This window comes from Impatiens glandulifera, chromosome 8 (genome assembly GCF_907164915.1).
Source record: "Impatiens glandulifera chromosome 8, dImpGla2.1, whole genome shotgun sequence".
NCBI classification, from domain to species: Eukaryota; Viridiplantae; Streptophyta; class Magnoliopsida; order Ericales; family Balsaminaceae; genus Impatiens; species Impatiens glandulifera.
Window position 1 is genome coordinate 7,617,116 of NC_061869.1, and position 18,563 is coordinate 7,635,678.

Here is an 18,563-nt window from a genome sequence, read left to right on the forward strand (position 1 = left end):
TTGTGAGGAGATATTTATAGTATATTTTTTGTTTGCTTACAAGTAACAATACTTGGGTTATGGGTATTACACGTTTTCTTTAATTTTAAAGAAAAAAAATATTACCAACAAGTAATAACACTATATATTTGAGATTTTTTTGTCAAAAAATGTGTTTTAGTTTATATTTTTTCCAAGGTACCATGTCATACCTTCACTTATCGACATTCAATAATGAATGAAGGATGCTTTGGAGAGTAGTGCATAGTCGAGTGGTGGTGGTGGTTTAGAGAAGAGAAACCATTGAATGAAGCTTTTTTGTAGGCTAGTGGCATGTATTCATGATTGTATTATTGGCATGGTGTGAAATTCGATAGGCTTATCTATGCAAACAAGGGCTCACATCTCACCCCCACATGTGCTTTACTTTTCACACACATTATTCAATATCAAATTAACTTTATTTTATTATTTATAAAATATTAAATTAACCACCATGACTTAGTAGTAATACAAAGTTAAGAAGTGGCCGATAATTTATACAATTAAGGTTAAGTGTATATTATCTTTGATTAACAAAGAAATCAACATCAGTTTGTTCTATCTCAAGACCAAGAAAGAATCTTTTTCTTTGCATATAAGCAATGGTCAGGTTCTGACCTATTAAAACCAATTTCAGTACACTTGATCTTTTAAAACAAGGAGTCAAGTTTAAGGCTCGAGTTGTTGCAAGGGGTTCGTTCAATCAGAAAGGAGTAGATTATAACGAAATTTTCTCGCCAGTAGTCAAACATACTTCTATTAGGGTGCTACTATCAATAGTGACACGTCAGGATTTGGAGCTCGAACAACTTGATGTGAAAACAACATTTCTACATGGATAGCTAGAGGAAGAGATATACATGACTCAGCTAGATGGTTTCCAAGTCCATGAAAGAAAAAATATGTTTGCAAGTTAAGAAGTCTTTATACGGACTTAAACAGTCTCCAAGGCAATTGTATAAGAGGTTTGACAACTTTATGATGTCTCTAGCTACAAGAGGAATGCATATGACTGTTGTGTGTACTACAACAAGTTGAAAGATGACTCATTCATCTACCTAGTCATGTATGTAGATGACAGGTTGGTAGCAGCAAAGAGAAAAACAAATGTTCAGAAGCTAAAAGATCTTCTAAATGCTGAGTTTGAGAAAAATGATTTAAGAGCAGTTCGAAAAATTTTAGGAATGAAGATTCTTAGAGATAGAGGTAAAAAGAAATTTTTCTTATCACAGAAAGGTTACATTGAGAAGGTGTTGACAAAGTTTGGGATGTCATCAGCTAAACATATAGATACACATTGTGCTGCTAATATTCATCTTACTATTTTCTTTTCTCCTCAAACAGATGAGAAAAAAAGTATATGACTCGAGTTTCTTATGCTAGCGTAGTAGGGAGTTTGATGTATGTTATGGTTTGTATAAGACCAAATCTGACACAGACAATGAATGTTGTGAGCAGATTTATAGTTGGGAAGGAGCATTGGTAAACTGTGAAGAGGATATTCAGGTATCTACGGGGTACATTTGATGTTGGTCTCATAAATGGAGGTGATACACAATATCTGATTACTGGTTATTCAAATTCTATTATGCTGGAGATGTTGATAGTAGGAGATCTATGACTGGTTATGTATTTCAAAAGAATTTCTTTTATTCACATTTAAATAACGGTCATTTCAACTCAACTTGTTTGAAACAATTTAACTACATTATTTAGTTAAACAAGTTCCTAATAACTCCTTTATGCAAACCTTTCAATCCAATTGAAATAAAATAAGGACCCTCTCTCAAACAGGGTCACTCCAATCATAATAAATCAATAATTAATCGTTCCAATTTAAAATAAATAATGAGTTTTGTTTCTACCAGAAAAAATTCAACTAAGATGTGGTCGATGGTAACACTTCGAACGGATTGCCAAATGCTGTCACATTACCCGGTCGCGAAAATACCATCTGAAGAATCAATCAATAAATCAAAGTAATTATCTCATTTGAAGTAAATGCATGAAAAATAAAACCATGCATGATATTTACCTGATAATTCCCAAGTGTACATGATTTGAAGCCAGCTGCACAATAGTCAAAATAATACTCCCATGTTCTTATGAACTTGTCATCAAATCCCAACCCAATTATGTCACTGAAAACATGATCATTATTAATATGTTTGCCATATCAGAATCTAGCTACATAATTATTATTATGTTCTTCTTTCTTTCACCTTTGATGCTCCAAGAAGTTTTTCCTCCAATATCTAAGTGTTTGGTAGTAATGGATGCCAATATCCTCCAAGTGCTCAACACTGAATAATCAAGAATTTCTTAATGGTTTGGTAGTAATGGATGAAAAATGATCATCATCATATTATCAAGGAATTCAATCTTACCACATCCTCGATGATCCCACCATTGCAGATGTTATTCTACTTAAACAAGGCAAGCAACCGCCTGGGAAAATATATTCCTTAATGAAATCTGAACTTTGTCTGTACTCGTCGTACCTTTCATCTGGAATCGATATAAACTAAACAAGAAGTTCATGTAAAAGTTTGGTTATAATTATATGATATCTTTGAATTTAAATTTGAATTTGAATATGTTTAGTTACCTGTAGGACAAGGATTCCATCTACTGCTAATAATGATTCACAACTTCCAAAAAACTCATTCATATATTCATGGCCAACAGCTTCAATCATTTCACTGGTGAAACCATATATAGTCAAATATTAATTAGCACAAGCTCTATAAGACTATAACATATTTTATTAAGATGAAATGACTTGCCAAGAAATTATTCTGTCAAATTTGTAGGTACTGGCCATTTGACGATAATCGCAAAGTAGGAATCTTATTCGATCCTGAAAAGACAACAAACTCACTTAAATGTAAATATTATCAAGAAACAAAATTCATTTCAAGGATAAAATCATAAAATGTGATTGCCTGAAGACCAGCTTCCTTCACTTTCATTTCTGCATAAGTTAGTTGCTCTACAGACAAGGTGATGCCTGTATATTTACAACCAGTTTGCTTCACAACTTCAATGGCTAGACTTCCCCAACCGCTTCCAATTTCAAGGATTTCATGCGTCTTGTTAATTTTCGCCTAATTTTTCAAAGGAAGAGGTTTAAGTAATGAAGCCGGAAGCTGAAGCAATTTGTAGAGCTACATATATATAGTTCTTACTTTTTTAATCAGAAGAGAAATCTTCCTTAATTGTGCTGTTTTCAAGTCTTCATCTGCTGACTGCCAGATTATATATACATCGGAAGGAAACCATTTAGAAAATGTGTGAAAAAAGATGAAAAGATGAAAACTTTTACCTTAAAGATTGCGCAGGAGTATGTCATTGTTTCGTCCAAGAACAGAGCAAAGAGTTGATTACTCTATAAAAATTAATAATGAAATGTAAGATTATATGTATATGATTAGAAAGATATGTTCATCAAAGTATGATCATAACCATTAATTTGTACCAAGTCATAATGTCGAGATATATTCCTGCGTGCCTGTGTAAGAGTATTTCGCCTTGAAACATGCTCAAGGAAATACTTTGCCGATGCAATGCTAGCAGTGAAAAACAATGGTGTCCACCAACCCCTAAAATCCAAAGACGGTATTACTAATCTTATTCTTAGAAAATAAAGATGGATAAAATATTGAACATAAATTACCTTCTTTTGGTAGATTGGGCAATAGATGTTTGTAAATCTCTCATGGCAATGAAAATCTGCAATATTTTACTTAGCACTTTAGTACTAATCCCATGCATGAAGAAAAAAAAACTTCAAACATGACCTAATCAAATCCACTGTCTTACCATAAATAGGTTTTGAAGACCTTCATCTTTATCTACTAATGAGAAATCTCCATTAACATATGCATCTGCCAAGCCTAAATCAGCTTGTGTAGCAACCTACCAAAGAAAACATCCATCTTTGTCTAAATTATGTGTTCTTTCGAGATGGATAAGAAATGTATCACAACTAGCAATATTACCTTCCAATAGAACTGAGGACTATGTATTCTCAGTGTAACTTTAAGTGGGCATTTTTTCTTGCTTCCCTCGAAGGTGAATATTGTACCTCCTTCCTCCAGCAAACTATCATGCAAATAGAAAAACATACGAATTGTCAAAACATTCTGAACAGCTGAAATCATTAGAACTTCTATACGAGCCTTATTGGTAATGAAACAAAACCGATCATATCTAAAGTGGTTTTATTTGGAAACACTTTGGATAGATAGATTTTCTAATGTGTCTTACTAAGTTCTGTTTCTAAACGGGATCTTATTAGGATCAACATCTAGAAGAGATATTTAACAAAAAGAAAAGTGTTTCCAAATTACAAAGTGTGGAAAACTCATAGCATGTTATTGGACTGACTTACGTTAAGCAACCAGTAGATACGTGATGTCGAAGGAACCTAGTAACAAAAAGGCGTGCTCCCGTTTCTAGCAAAGATGGTACCATATGTTTTGGATTCTCTAGAACAGCATCTTTTTTGTTGAGCATACTACGTGCAGCAATTAGACCAGCCTGCAAAATGCTCTTTTTGATTAATGATCAAAATCTTCAAGAAACTAAACAAGAAATGATCTTGTGCTCTTAGATAAGCAAAGGTTACGGAATGGATGGTACCTTTAGCCCATCCTCGTGGAAACCATTACCTGAAATAAAATCAAGTATATAATCAGTCTAACTGAGTCCTGATTTTGTGAAACAGTTATTTATGAGATGTACTACTTTGCTTAATGATTTTCTGAGGAATTGAAAATTCTCACCCTGGTATGCTCCGCAAAACCATATTCCCCTCTTGCCTTGAATGTGGTCAAGCTCACGGGATGCTTTTGAGGCTGCAACTGATGGAACAGGATGACCAGTGGTCCATTTGAGCAATGTATGTTGTGGAGTTTGAGAAGGGTTGAGTGTTACTAGATAAGGCAACCCTTTCTCCTCAATATTCTACATAGTTAAAGTGTCATATAAGCAATAATAGTTCTAAACCAAAATTTGCCAAAAAGTCCATTACTTTTACAAACCTGCAGCACATTGAGCCAGTATGTCAGACAAACTTTTTCGTCAAAAGTTCCAAGGAAATTCCAAGCACTCCACGCAGCTGAGTTACGAGGCATGAAGTTTTTGTCACGATGAAGGAAAATGTCACTGCCATAAAGAGTTAGTTAAATAACAGGGTCGTGAGATATAGTAAAAAAAATGTTAAAACTGAAGTAACTATACAACCTGTAGACATATTGAAAAGCACCAAGTATTCTCCTTTCGTCATATGTTGATTGTTCGCCTAACATCTTAAGAGCATCGGGAGCATGGGCAGCAACAATGCATCCAGAATACAATTCTTGTGAGCCATCTTCACAAGTTATAATACAACCTGCCCAATCTCCTTTCTCATTGTAAAAATTTATACATGAACTGTAACAAATCCGCAATTATGAATGATAAATATTTGACTCACCATCATCAGTAGTTGAAATTGACTGGATTTCACATTGGCTTCTTATTTGACAGCCTTGACGTTCTAGTTCTTCTTTAACCTTTTACAAGACATGTATTTTCAGTCAGAAATGTTTCCAATAAACATAGAATCAATCAAAGTACCAACTATGATCATGAAACCACCTTTGTTACATAAGTTTGGGAACGCCATCTCACTGTAAGCCACTGAGGACGACCAAATAGCTGAACGAAAAAGAAGAAAAACAATAACAATTGGTAATCTTTTCATAGTTATATTTCTTAGAAAGGTAAACAATCAAAATACCTGTAACAAGTGATGGTTACGACAGAATAAAAGAACAGAATATGCTGAGAAACCTTTTACTCCTTCTGAGGGGCAGGACCAGATTGATGCACATACAGGAATCTAATGAACCAAAATATCACACATTTAACATCCCATAACAAAAAAAATACAAAGAAAATCAATAGTTTCCTTACAAGATAAGCTTTCTGAAACAAATCAGAGTAACCACGAGATTCAACGAAATGCCCCAATGTTTCATTACGATCAAGGTCTTCATTTTGCTCAAGCTCTTCCAGGTACCTACAATCAAATAATGATCTTATCATTTGAAACAAGTTCATTTCATTAAGATATACTAACAACTGACCTCATAACATCATCCTTAAACTTGATAATTTCTCTAAGCATTTGCCAAAAATATGGATTTACTGCATTCTTCTTTTGTGCAAACACACTTGAAAAACCATTACGGCTTCCCCATTCACATCCATTTCCACTGTCTAAACTCACAGAGAAAGACATATCTGAAATTTCCATTTCCACTCCAAGGTTTTCAAAGAATTCCATCATGTTTGGATATGTTACCTGAAAATCATGTCATTTCAATCTTTTTACATCAGTTTACTGCATTTTCAATTTTATTTTGTTTTTAGTAGATGAACCAAATGAAAGTGAATTCATTGTTCATGAATTGTTCAAATGAGAATAATGGGTTTTTCTTGTACTCTTCTTTTTCTTATTCACACAAATAATTTAGCATAACATTTTTTTTTTTCAAGTTTTGATGATGGCCAAATATTCAGCAGATATTTTCCGACATGAGCAAGTGGAAAAAAATATAAATAAATAAGAGAAAAAAAGATAAAATTATGGTCCTTTCTAGATAGATAAAACTGGTCCTTTCTAGATAAAAAGGTCTGGCGTCTGCTAGACTAGATCACTTCATGTCTCTTAACTTTAATCACTTTTTTTTTGTCCACCTCCTAGTAGTACTTGTATTTTCCAATGTGCCCATTCTTTCATATTTTAATTTTAAAATATAAGTATTATTTTTATTTTTGCTCGATATAAAATAATTCAAACAAAATCAAACGTTATTTCATTCTACTCTCTACTCTATTTTATCATATTACTTAAGTCTTTTTATCAAAAATAATTATCACATTCTCAAAATTATCAACCATCATTATTTTTTTCTCTCGTCTAAGTTTTTCAAATAATCACAATCTTCTTCGGTTTTAAGATAACCCAAATTAAAAAAAATATCATTTCAAATATTCTTTCTCGTTACATTACTCAATTCATTAATCAAAATATTAAAATATATTTTATTTTAATTTATTTTTTATTATATATTAATACTTTTTAAAAAAATTAAAAAGTTATACAGTATGATAATGATGATTATTATGATAATGATGTGAAAGTATTCCTTAAATAAATAACTCAATCTAATAAAATATTATTATATTGTATTTCCCATTTTTTATTTTTATTTAATTAGTTAATTAAATATTAAAATATTATATATTTTAAATTATTATTTTTTATCTTACTATTATATATTAATACTTTATTAAAATCTCTATCTCTTATAAATTATCACAATCTATACATTACTTTTTAATAACTTAAATTATTTTAAAAATTCAAAATTTATATTTAATTAAACATCCTTTCATTCATTTATACTCACATTTATTTAAAATATATATATTAATACGCTTTTTATAAAAATAAAATTAACATCAATAAAAAAAAATTAATTAAATAATTAATAAATTATTCAATAAATCCTTATTGAATCTAAGGTAGTTACTTTTAATAATAAAATAAGATAAAAGGACAAATACATACATTATTACATGTTGCGGTCCCCCAAATGAAAACCAATAGCCCAACATTTAATAATTAATTCTCTTAATTATTTGTTTGGATTAAGGTCTTCACCTAGTTTTTGTGCAATTAATTCTTGAAGACTATTATCAATAAGAATAAAACATTATATTTCAAAGTAATATTCATTAGTCTAAAATGTAGTATAGGCTTCAAACAAAAATAAAATGTAAAATAGGCTTCAAGACATTTTTTTTTCTATTTTATTGAATTAGATACAAATACAGTATTATAAATAAAAGATATTTAGATAGTTGAAATAATTAATAAATGATAATTGAGTTTTATAATAAAAATAATAAAAAAACAAAAAAAAAACACTACATCAAACAAAGCCGGCCAAATGTTTTTAGTTATTCAAATAACTATAATTCAAAAATATGATATAACTCTCCATCTTATCAATCACATTACTTAATTCATATTTAATATATTAAAATATTATTTTTTATTTTATCATTATATATTAATATTTATCAAAAATATTCTCACACTTTTTAAATCATCACTAATCATTATTCTTTAAATAACCCCAAATCCAAACAATTCCTAATCTATAAAATTTTCAACTTTTTTATATAATATAAATGTAATTTCATAAAGTCATATATATATATATATAATAATAAATAATATTTCTAATTTTGGAAAGAAATTACAGTATAATTATAAATTTTAAATTTTTTATAATAAATTAAAAGCAGCATAATAAAATTAAAAGATGTAAAATATAGCTAGCATTATATATATAGATAAGAAGTAAAACTTACACGGTTAAACACCATAAAACCGAGATCCAAATCGACGCCGTCCACGGTCACGGTCTTCGCGTGACCGCCTAAATAATCTTCCTTCTCATATAGCACCACCTCCACTCCTCCTTTAACCAGTTCATGAGCCGCCGCCAAACCGCTTATTCCGGCGCCTATCACCGCCGCCCTCATTTTTCGCATTTTCTATTAGAAACCGTAATAATACTAATTAGAACCCGTGACATTTTAGTCTCTTAAATATAAGAAGTTAAGAAATTCTTTCGAGAATTCACATACTAACATTACACAATTACCTTCACCAACAGTTTCCATTGTACTTGACATTCGCAAACGCTAAACGCAAAACGCTTTTTATACTACATTTTAAAGTGATGAATTGTTACCTTGTCACCGATTTTCAGCGGCAGATGGGAATTCCGAACGCAGCAGGGACTCAGTTGGAGAGTTTTGGCCAATCCAAACGCGCCTAATTTCTCTCTCTCTCTCACTAGATATGTTTAAAAATGAATATTATGATAAGATAGAAAGGGTAGAGAAGAACCAGGATATATATTTGTAGCCCAAATTATGTCTATATTTACCTTATTAAATAATAAAATGAAAAAAGTAAGGTGATTTTTTTTAGTGAAAATATAAATGGACTTAATTTTTAAAATATTTGTGTTACTTTAGGAAAAATATCCTAAATTTGTTAATATTTAAAACCATTTATTATAGTCAATATTATTATATTTACTTGTATTACAACTATTTATTGCTATTTTGGATATTTATTTATTTACAGTAATAATGTACTTTATTGCAAATTAATATGACAGATTAATTAACAAATTTGTAATAGATATAAATTATATGGTATTTGGTTGTTGTTTTTATTAATAACAGAATTACACATTTTCTTTAAAAAAAACTGTAGAGTCTAACCATTTTTTATTTTATTTTTAATTCTCATTAATTTGACAAAAAAAAATGTTACATGTATCAAATTAATTTGCAAATAATACAAGATGGTATATATATATATATATAATTAAAATGATTAAATGAGAATTTAAATGTTAAATAATATATTAAATTTATAAAAAAAATAAATTAAATACTGAATATTTATAAATTTTGTAATTTTTGTTAGAATGACTTTAAAGATAGACTTGAGTTCCATAACGATGAAGGAGGAAGTAGAACAAATCAAATAAATTGTGTCGAAAAAATATCTACAAAATATTATAAGCTGTACTTAATCCTTTTTGTTGTTAAGAAAAGTATGAATGCAGACTCAAAGATGCCACTAGAACAATTGACATATATGAAAAATAAGACTCATCAAAAGTTGGAAACTTCGTACCTACGCCTCGATATGCTTACTAATAGAGCGTCCCTTCTCCTTCCATTAGAAATGGATTAAAAGAAGAAAAAAAACAACACATTTCGATTTCTAGAAATCACCTAATTAAAATTTTACACTCTAAAATATATTTTTATTAATTTTAAACAATAAATAATAGAGATATTATGAAAAGAACAATTTAACCAATCTACAGTGTACTTTTTTTTTAATTGATATCACGCCTCCAGTTTTTTAATTAATTATTATCTTTTTAAGCACGATGTACTTTTTTTTTCTTTGCCTAAGTTTGATTTTTCTTACATTAGTTTGAATAAAATTAAAAGTTCTAATTTATATATAACTATTTATAATTATAATACATTTTATTTATAATAACTATTTAAATATTTACTAAATAAATACCTATTAAGTAAATAATAATAATAATAATTTAGAATTAAATATTTATATTTATATATATTTGAATTTTTAATTTTATTACAACTTTTAAAATAAAATTATCATTTATTTAAAATTATTATTAATGTTAATAATTATAAATAAAATTATATTATATAAATTAAAATGGTTAATCTTATTAAAACATTTAAAAAATATATTTTATTTTAAATATGATATATATTAAAAACAAACTTAAATGTTTTGAAAGGGATGTTGCTGAGTGGTTCAATGGTCTAATATCTAGTTGAGACTGGTCTGTCTTTTTATTATTTACCTTAAATTAATATAAATGAAATATATTTAAACAACAAAACTTTCAATAAATCTAAATAAACAAAACCAAAATATAAAAAAAGGTATTTAAACAATAATTATATTTTATAAGTTTCAAATATTTATACATGCCTTAGGACTAAGACTTGTTTGAATTGGGGTTATTGTTATAACCTGGGTTATTGTTATAACCTGAGTTATTTAAAAATAATGATTCACATTGATTTTAAAAAGATATAAAATATTTTTAACAAAAAGATGAGTATTAATATATAATAATAAAATAATAAAATAATAAATAATAAATAATAATTTAAAATAAACAATATTTTAGTATTTCGTTTAATAGATTGAATAATGTGATTAAGGAAATGATATTTATTTGAATATATATGTCGAACAATGTCTTAAATATCAACAATATGTCACATAATATCAACTATAAATAGATTAAAAAACTTAAATTAAGAAAATAAAGAAGGAAAATAAAAAGAAATATGAATTAAAAAATAGTCAAACATAGAACGATCCTTAGATTGATAAGTCAACCTAAGCTCAACAAAAATCTCATCCTAAAATTCATTCAAAATAAACTTTATATTTATCTCAAGAACATGCTAAATCAACTAGAATAAATCTAAACTCCAAAATTTAAATTCTATATTGCTTAAACTCTAATATTGGATTTAGTGGTACTTTATTTGAAATTTATAATAATTTTAATAAAATCTTCACTTAATACGCTTTAAATGAGAATGATAAGTTTTGGATCATGCTTCCTCCCAAATTTAAAAAAAATATTTTTTTTTACTCAAAATTTCATTCATGTTATATATATATATAACTAATTAATTTATTTTAACGTAGTTTTAGTAAATCCGACATTCTTTTCTTTTTTAATTATTTAGATTAATATTAAAAACGTCTCAAAGTTAAAATGGATATGATCATTAACTCATTATAATTTAATTGTTATTTGAGATTTTAATTTGAATATTATGGGATTGAGTTTGTCGACTATTAATTCGTGAGAAGTTAAACAAAATGTGATTAAATCGTTCAAGATTGAAGATGAATTCATCGGCCGCGACAATCTCTACGTCAAAATAAGTATTTAGAATAAAACAAGGACTAGAAGTTATACTTTAAAGCTCGTCAAAACAAAATTCAAAACTTATTTAATAAAAAAAATAAATTGGAGACAAATAACTAACAATTAGGCATTTTCTATATATATAGTAAGAAGTTATGGTACAAAATTTGAATAGAAAAACAGAAAAAGAGACTTATATAATAAAATATATAGTTTGATAACAGTCCCCAAAAGAAGACAGTGTGGGTTTTATACGACCACATAAATTTGTTGGCATTTATTTGGGCTACGTGGAGTTATTACATACCCACAATTATTCATGGTCCTTGGCCATGACATGTTAGTTTATAACATTCTTTTGTTTTCCTTTTAATCCACTTGATTTAAAACTATTCCTACTACTTTTTTATATTGTTTGTTTTAAATAATTGAATGATTCAAATGGTTTGTTTTTTCAAATATAGAAAGTTAACTTTATCCCACGTTTATTATTTTTATTGAAACACGTTTAACTTACAAACTTTTAATTAAAAATTTTCATACGCTTTCTACCATGATTAATTGAACAACTTCAAAATTTCAAACATTGTGTGGCGTTAATAACACGATAAATTGAATAAGTTATCAAACATTCTTTGTTAAGAAAATAATATTTGTTTCAATTTTCAAAAGCATAATATTTGATTAGACATGTGGTCCATCTTAAAAAAATATATTACAATTTAGAAAATAAAAAAAAAATCACTTTTTATTTTTATAATTTTAATCGCATTAGTATAATTAAGTTAATTTTATTTTTATGTTTTTATTTATTTATTTATTTATTATAATTTAACTAATGTCATTAATATTATTTTTATAATTTAGTGTGATTAATATTATTTTATAAATTATAAAATAATTTTAGTAAGTTAAAAATATTATTTAAAATAAATTATAAATTTTAGTTTTTATAAATAATAAATTATATGTATAAAAAAAAAATTAAAAAAATTAGCAACATTAATGTTTTTTCTTCTTATATTTATCCTTAAAAAATCACTTTGATTTCAAAATTATTTGATAATGACAATGTAGTCAAAACCTATAATTTCTTAGATAAGACTTTAATGTGTATGGAATGAATAAAAATTATCTTTGTTATTAGATTTTCCAATCCACTAAAATGACACATTATTCTTAAAAATAAAAATAAAAATAAAAAGTCTAAGAGTGTATCATTACTCTTTTCTTGATTAATAATTTATAACGTCGTAACTAATTTTTTTTTTTGTTATGGATTTCATTTTATCTTTAATATTTTCACAAAAATATAAATGAATAAAAAAAAATTTGCTTAAAAAAATAAAAATAATTAAACTTGTTAAAATGACCAAAATACCCTCACACCAAAAAAATTCAGGAACTGATAAAGTTAAGCCCAAATATTATGTTTAGTCAAAGTACGAAAAACTCCTAATAAGCCAGCCCATTATCAACAGAGCGGTATAATCTGAAAATGGTCTTAACCAGTTTTTTATTTTATTTTTTTAATGAGTCGTGTGACAAAGGATCTTGAAAACGAAAATAATGACACGAATATGATGACAGGACTGTCAGTGCAGGAGAGAAATAAAAAAAAATCAAACTAAAAAAATAACTATGTTCAAAAAAATGACAATGTTCGGGAAATGGCTATATTCGGGAAATGACCATATTCGGAAAAAAACATTATTATGTTAAAAAAAGTCCCGGACATAGCCATGTTCGAAAAAATGGTCACATTTAAGAAAATTGTTATGTTCGAAAAAATGATCTTATTATGTAAAAAAAATCATAAAAAGTTTCCGAACATGACAATGTTCGGAAAAATAGCCTTGATTTTTTAATTTGTTATTAATTTCTTTTAGACATAATTTTATTTATTTATTTCTCAATACACATGTCATATGACCACGTCGTTTAAGTGCCCTTATGTCGTTATAATTTCTTTACCTAAATCATTTTTTTTTCTATTTCTATAATGTGATTTATGTCTCCACATTATTTATTCTTTTCTATATAAGATAATTTTATTTTAATTGTTAACTAAATTAAACCTGAGACATTTCATTTTTTTGACAAAGATAAAAAAAAAAAATAATAAATAAAATACAATCAAAATCAAAAATTTATTTATAAATAAATAATTTAATAAATTAAACAAAATTACTTTAAATTAAACATTGAAATAGTTACATTTCTTATTTTAAAACAAAACACATTATAAGAGACAATATAAACAAAATAACATATTCTTCATACAATTAACAGCTTTTTAAACAAAATCTAAACCGCCATATTTCCCTTCTTCAACAAGATATCCACTATCTTCATAGAAAGACAATATGAAGTTGCTTCAATGGTGATCATGGGATTCACACCTACAGCACTAGGAAGAACACTCCCATCGCACACAAACAATCCTTCCGCCTCCCACGTCTCTCCATTCTCATCAACAGCGCCTTCCTTTTCCGTAATTCCCATTCTACAACTTCCCATTTGATGCGCTGAACCGTAAATTGTCCATTGTTTAACCATAGATTGAGGTCCTGGATTTGCGATAACCATTTCAATGAACTCCTCAATCTCCTTCTCAGTCTTTCCTTCGCATTTGATTCTCTGTCCGTCACTTCTATGTGTTCCTACTTCAGTGGCGCCAGCAGCTACAAAGATCTTCAATGCTTGTCTTAAACCGGCTTGTATGTTTTCTTTATCTTGTTGGTCGAGATTGTAGCTCACTCTTCCTTTTGTTCTTATGTTTCCAGATCCTTTATCTCTGATTATTGTAATTAAATGGGCTGTTCTTGAATATTTGAGTAATCTGTTCTTTATGTCAGTTCCTGATTCCCATGGGGAAAGTGCTGCGAATTGTCCTGGACCTAATGCTGAAGCTTCTAAAACTGCTCTCTCTTTGTTGTCTTCAGACATAACCTTATGCATTGATGTGAGTATTCCGCCTTCGTAAACTCTTCCTTTAATCTTTGAGTTATACTCTGGAAAATATCCCCATGCCATTAGTACTGGATGTAGATGAAGATTCCTCCCTATGTGTTTGTTCCTTAATCCGCTTGAGATCAACAGAGGTGGTGTCAAGAGAGAACCGCAGGATGAGATTGTTACCTTTGCATTGATTCGTATCCTTTTTGTGATGTTTTCGTGCATAGAGAATCTACCTAGCACCCCAATGCATTTCTTCCTTTTAGTTCTTCCTTGTTGATTGTTTTCAAATAAGAATCGCTCGGCTTCACATCCTGTTATGATCACTGCACCATTATCAACTGCATCAACCAGCCAAGTTGTATCTGTTCCTTTTTTGTCTCCTTTTCTGCAGCCATAACCACATGAACCGCAGTAGTGGTGCTCGGATGAGTTTTGTGGCACTGACTCAACCTTAAGTCCAAGATTCTCACACCCTTTTCGGAGGACTTGATTTTGAAAGCCTTCTTGGGCGCATTTATCCGTGACACAAATTCTTTCACACACTTTATCCATTGCAGATAGATACTGAGGGCTCCCAAAGAGAGGGATCTTGTTCTTTTCTGCCCATTCTTGAAGTATTGAATCTGGTGTTTTGATGCAGGCAGACCAATTTATTGCAGATCCCCCACCAACAGTTGATGCTGCTATGATCATCACCTTTCCATCATTAGTGGGGTAAATACCTCCTTGTTCATATAGTTGATCTATAGATGGTCCTTCCAGTGAAGAATAATCATTCTTGTGAAAATAGTTTCCTTTCTCGAGAACTACCACTTTCAGGCCAGAACTTGCAAGAACTCCAGCTGCAACTCCTCCACCACTACCGGATCCTACAATTACAACATCACACTCGATCTTATAGAGTTGTTCTCTAGGATCTTTTGTGACTTGAAGGCCTTTTAGTTCTAGAGATTTGATTAACCCCTCCTCGTTTGTGTCAAATGTTTCTATTACTCCTCTTTGTAGAGGTCTATCTGTTTCGTCCTTGGACAAGTTCTCCATAGACGAATCTGGCTGATACTTAATGGCTTCCCATGCTGCATTTTCTGAATTTTCATCCACCTGTAAGCAAATGACAGAAATTTATATCCTTTTGCTAATCACTATAGCTACTCTAGCAAGTGTTTTTTTTAAAGGATGAACTCTCTTAAGTTATCTTCGGTTGAATTGAAAATCAATCTATCCTTTTTCAGCGATAGTGTGATACAATGGTTGTTGATTTTGGCTATTTATTGGTTATTAGTGGCAAATGAAGTATGTTTGAAAATGAAGAACATTACCTGGGACAAGAAGACAAAAAGGAAAGCTGCTTTGATCAACACAAATGCAAGCCTGATGGGTGTCAAGAACCAATGCTTCATCCATCCCTGTATGACTTTCTCTCTATTCTCAATAGACAGTTCCGAAAACCTGCTGATAAATGGCCTTTCTCTTTTGAAACAAAGATTGCCACAAAGTAGTAGTGACCCTATTCTTGTGGAAAAAAGTATCAATATCACCCGCACCAAGATAACTGCCTCAAGGAATACCCATTTCCTTAACCTCTCTGCTGTCTGATCCCCCCATTAACATGAAAACAAAGAACATGTAAGTTTAGTACTTCTTCTTCATTAGACAGTAATACAATTTTAGTTTCTAAAAATTTATGTATTTAAAGTTGCAGAGATGTGATCAGTTCACCTCATCAGGGACATGATTTTGTGAGCCAGACACTTCTTGGAAGTATTTAAGTGCCTTTTCAGAGCATGCTTCTTCCTCATTCTCCCCATGAGAGATCTCCAGAGAATTCAATGGTAGAGGGGGCAAGATGGCCTCACATATACAGGTTAAGGCTTCCATCTCACAAGAAGAGAAACCATGATTGTACTTCTTACTTTCACTACTCCCACCCCTCAACAAGGTATGACACTCTTTTCCCATCTTATTTTTTGTTATTATCTGCCTGTTTATCTTATCTATGTTCTTAAGACTGTTTGCATTTATAAGGTTAAGTTCATATAGGAATCCCCAGTTCTAGCCAGTTCTAGCTGTTGCTAGCATATAGTAATTAAATTCATTTAAGGTTTGCATTTATTGATTAGAGTCAAAGAGGGTTGCAACTACTCCTATTAATAGCTCTATAGCAATCATTTTACAAGTTGGATGTGATTAAACATCAAAATACTAGTTGTCACAATCAATTGTAAACTAATGGGACAAAGCAAGAACGTATGGAACACATCATTTTAGGGAGGAATGGTTAAAGGAAGAAAAAATCCATATTTATTTGTGTATCAACTCAGTATATATAATCCTGGCTATATAAAATAATGTTATTTATATAGTTATGTTTCTTATATAGTACAAATAGTATCTAATCAACATATTTATATTAAAAAAAAATTTCAACTAGGACTTTGTAATAAAAACGGAAAATCGACCGGTTAAATTATATATTTATAATAGTTCTCTAGGATTTTGAAAAAAAGTATAGAGCTAGATACTCTTAATATATATTTTTTAATTTAATTTAACTTAACTTAAGTATTCATTTAATTTTTTTTCACAATTTATTATAAATATCAATATGGTCTCAGTGATATGTGGATTTGTACAATGAAATTCATTTAATACTTAATTTAAGAAAAATTAAGTTATCGGTTCTCAGTTAAACCTAATTAACCGACCGGTAGAATAAATTTGATACCAATACCGGACAGTTTGGGTTGTAAAATAAATGACAAAATTGGACTTAACCGAACCCGATTAACCAAACAGGCACTCTAGTTTCAACACTATTATTTGTCTACGTAATTATTGTTTTTTAAGAGAATTTAATTTTTTTTTACTAACTACAAAAATTATGAGTCAATTGTCTATATTTAAAAAATAAAGTAATGTGACATTATTTAAAGTGATAATACTATTATATTAGGAATATAGTTCAAAATTTTATTTAATTTTTAATTTAATTTTTTTAGTTTAACATTTTCAAATTGTATTAACTCGTAAATTAACAACTTGACCATTTTATTATAATAACACGAATCTTACATTGTGGTGCTATGACATAATGATTTGAGAAAACTACGTTTATATAGAGGAATTATAAGAAATTAATAAAAAAAAAAGTTTAAATTTTATAAAAACAATGTCATGCAATTTATCATATTTTTATATAAAATTCTATTGTTTAAAGTATTGTAATTTATATAGTTAGATTATTTCAGACAATGATATAAATAGGAGTGAAAAGAGTCCAAATTTATGCATCTACTTCAAAATATGGAAATTACTAAAATTGTTAAACTTTTATCAAATGTATAATTTCACCCCATACCTTTTTTTATCCTTTATTTTTTCTTCTAATTTTATTTTTTGCATTAAGTTGTCCTATTTTTTTTTTCTTTATTCTCATTCTCATTCTCATTCTCATTCTCATTCTCATTCTCATTCTCATTCTCATTCTCATTCTCATTCTCATTCTCTCTTTTCTTCTACCTCTTTTTTTTCTTCTTTATTTTAAATCCCTAAACATTGGCCTTAAAAAAAACAAGTGCCCATTCTTTGGAATTCCTCCCTAACCTTAAATCTTTAAATTAATATCCTCACCCAGGAATTGGGGAATTGGGTATGAAGGAACAACACTCATTTAGACTTCAAGATTTATTTATTTATTTATTCTTTTGGTAGACAACTAGGTAAGTTTATTTTCTATAGAGTAAGGTTCAAGTTCTTTCAAGCATAACAATAATATGTAATATGTTGGTTGATAAATAATAATCTTCAATTACTTGGTTCTGTTTCTTATCTTCATAAAACTAAGTGCAAGGAAGAAAAAAAAGAAGAAACATTTTGAAACTGACTTACATAATTCCACACCAACTCAAGAAAGACAAAACTCTTTCCATAGATAACAATATCTAACACTAACAACATCAATATCATCCAAAGTTTATTATCATCTACATG

General features: G+C 28.8%; 2 protein-coding genes across 2 annotated transcripts; both read right to left on the minus strand.

The window, feature by feature from the left end:
* Positions 1-1,783: 1,783 nt before the first annotated feature.
* Positions 1,784-8,637, minus strand: LOC124911197. The gene is made up of 24 exons (XM_047451648.1): positions 8,455-8,637; positions 6,156-6,373; positions 5,983-6,088; positions 5,807-5,908; positions 5,665-5,724; positions 5,501-5,579; positions 5,269-5,416; positions 5,067-5,190; positions 4,809-4,989; positions 4,666-4,694; positions 4,415-4,563; positions 4,023-4,125; positions 3,844-3,939; positions 3,698-3,753; positions 3,500-3,623; positions 3,347-3,409; positions 3,210-3,269; positions 2,967-3,128; positions 2,808-2,881; positions 2,630-2,723; positions 2,409-2,545; positions 2,244-2,324; positions 2,057-2,162; positions 1,784-1,975 (listed from the first exon to the last, which is right to left on the minus strand). Exons 1-24 carry the CDS (start codon positions 8,635-8,637, stop codon positions 1,901-1,903), a joined length of 2,610 nt encoding a protein of 869 aa, XP_047307604.1. The 3' UTR covers positions 1,784-1,900.
* A 5,229-nt stretch (positions 8,638-13,866) lies between these two features.
* On the minus strand, positions 13,867-16,586 carry LOC124911801 (long-chain-alcohol oxidase FAO1-like). Its single transcript, XM_047452320.1, has 3 exons — positions 16,293-16,586; positions 15,893-16,165; positions 13,867-15,674 (listed from the first exon to the last, which is right to left on the minus strand). Exons 1-3 carry the CDS (start codon positions 16,530-16,532, stop codon positions 13,920-13,922), a joined length of 2,268 nt encoding a protein of 755 aa, XP_047308276.1. The 5' UTR covers positions 16,533-16,586; the 3' UTR covers positions 13,867-13,919.
* Positions 16,587-18,563: the final 1,977 nt, after the last annotated feature.

What these genes read in the sequence shown, in the direction of transcription:
- LOC124911801 (XM_047452320.1), bottom strand. Translation starts at nt 16,532, where the DNA reads ATGGGAAAAGAGTGTCATACCTTGTTGAGGGGTGGGAGTAGTGAAAGT. An exon ending in AAAATCATGTCCCTGATGAG is followed by an intron (nt 16,166 to 16,292) that starts GTGAACTGATCA and finishes TGGGGGGATCAG; the next exon opens with ACAGCAGAGAGGTTAAGGAA. An exon ending in TTTTTGTCTTCTTGTCCCAG is followed by an intron (nt 15,675 to 15,892) that starts GTAATGTTCTTC and finishes ATTTGCTTACAG; the next exon opens with GTGGATGAAAATTCAGAAAA.
- LOC124911197 (XM_047451648.1), bottom strand. Translation starts at nt 8,637, where the DNA reads ATGCGAAAAATGAGGGCGGCGGTGATAGGCGCCGGAATAAGCGGTTTG. An exon ending in GTTTTGCGGAGCATACCAGG is followed by an intron (nt 4,695 to 4,808) that starts GTGAGAATTTTC and finishes ATTTTATTTCAG; the next exon opens with GTAATGGTTTCCACGAGGAT. An exon ending in ACTCCTGCGCAATCTTTAAG is followed by an intron (nt 3,270 to 3,346) that starts GTAAAAGTTTTC and finishes ATAATCTGGCAG; the next exon opens with TCAGCAGATGAAGACTTGAA.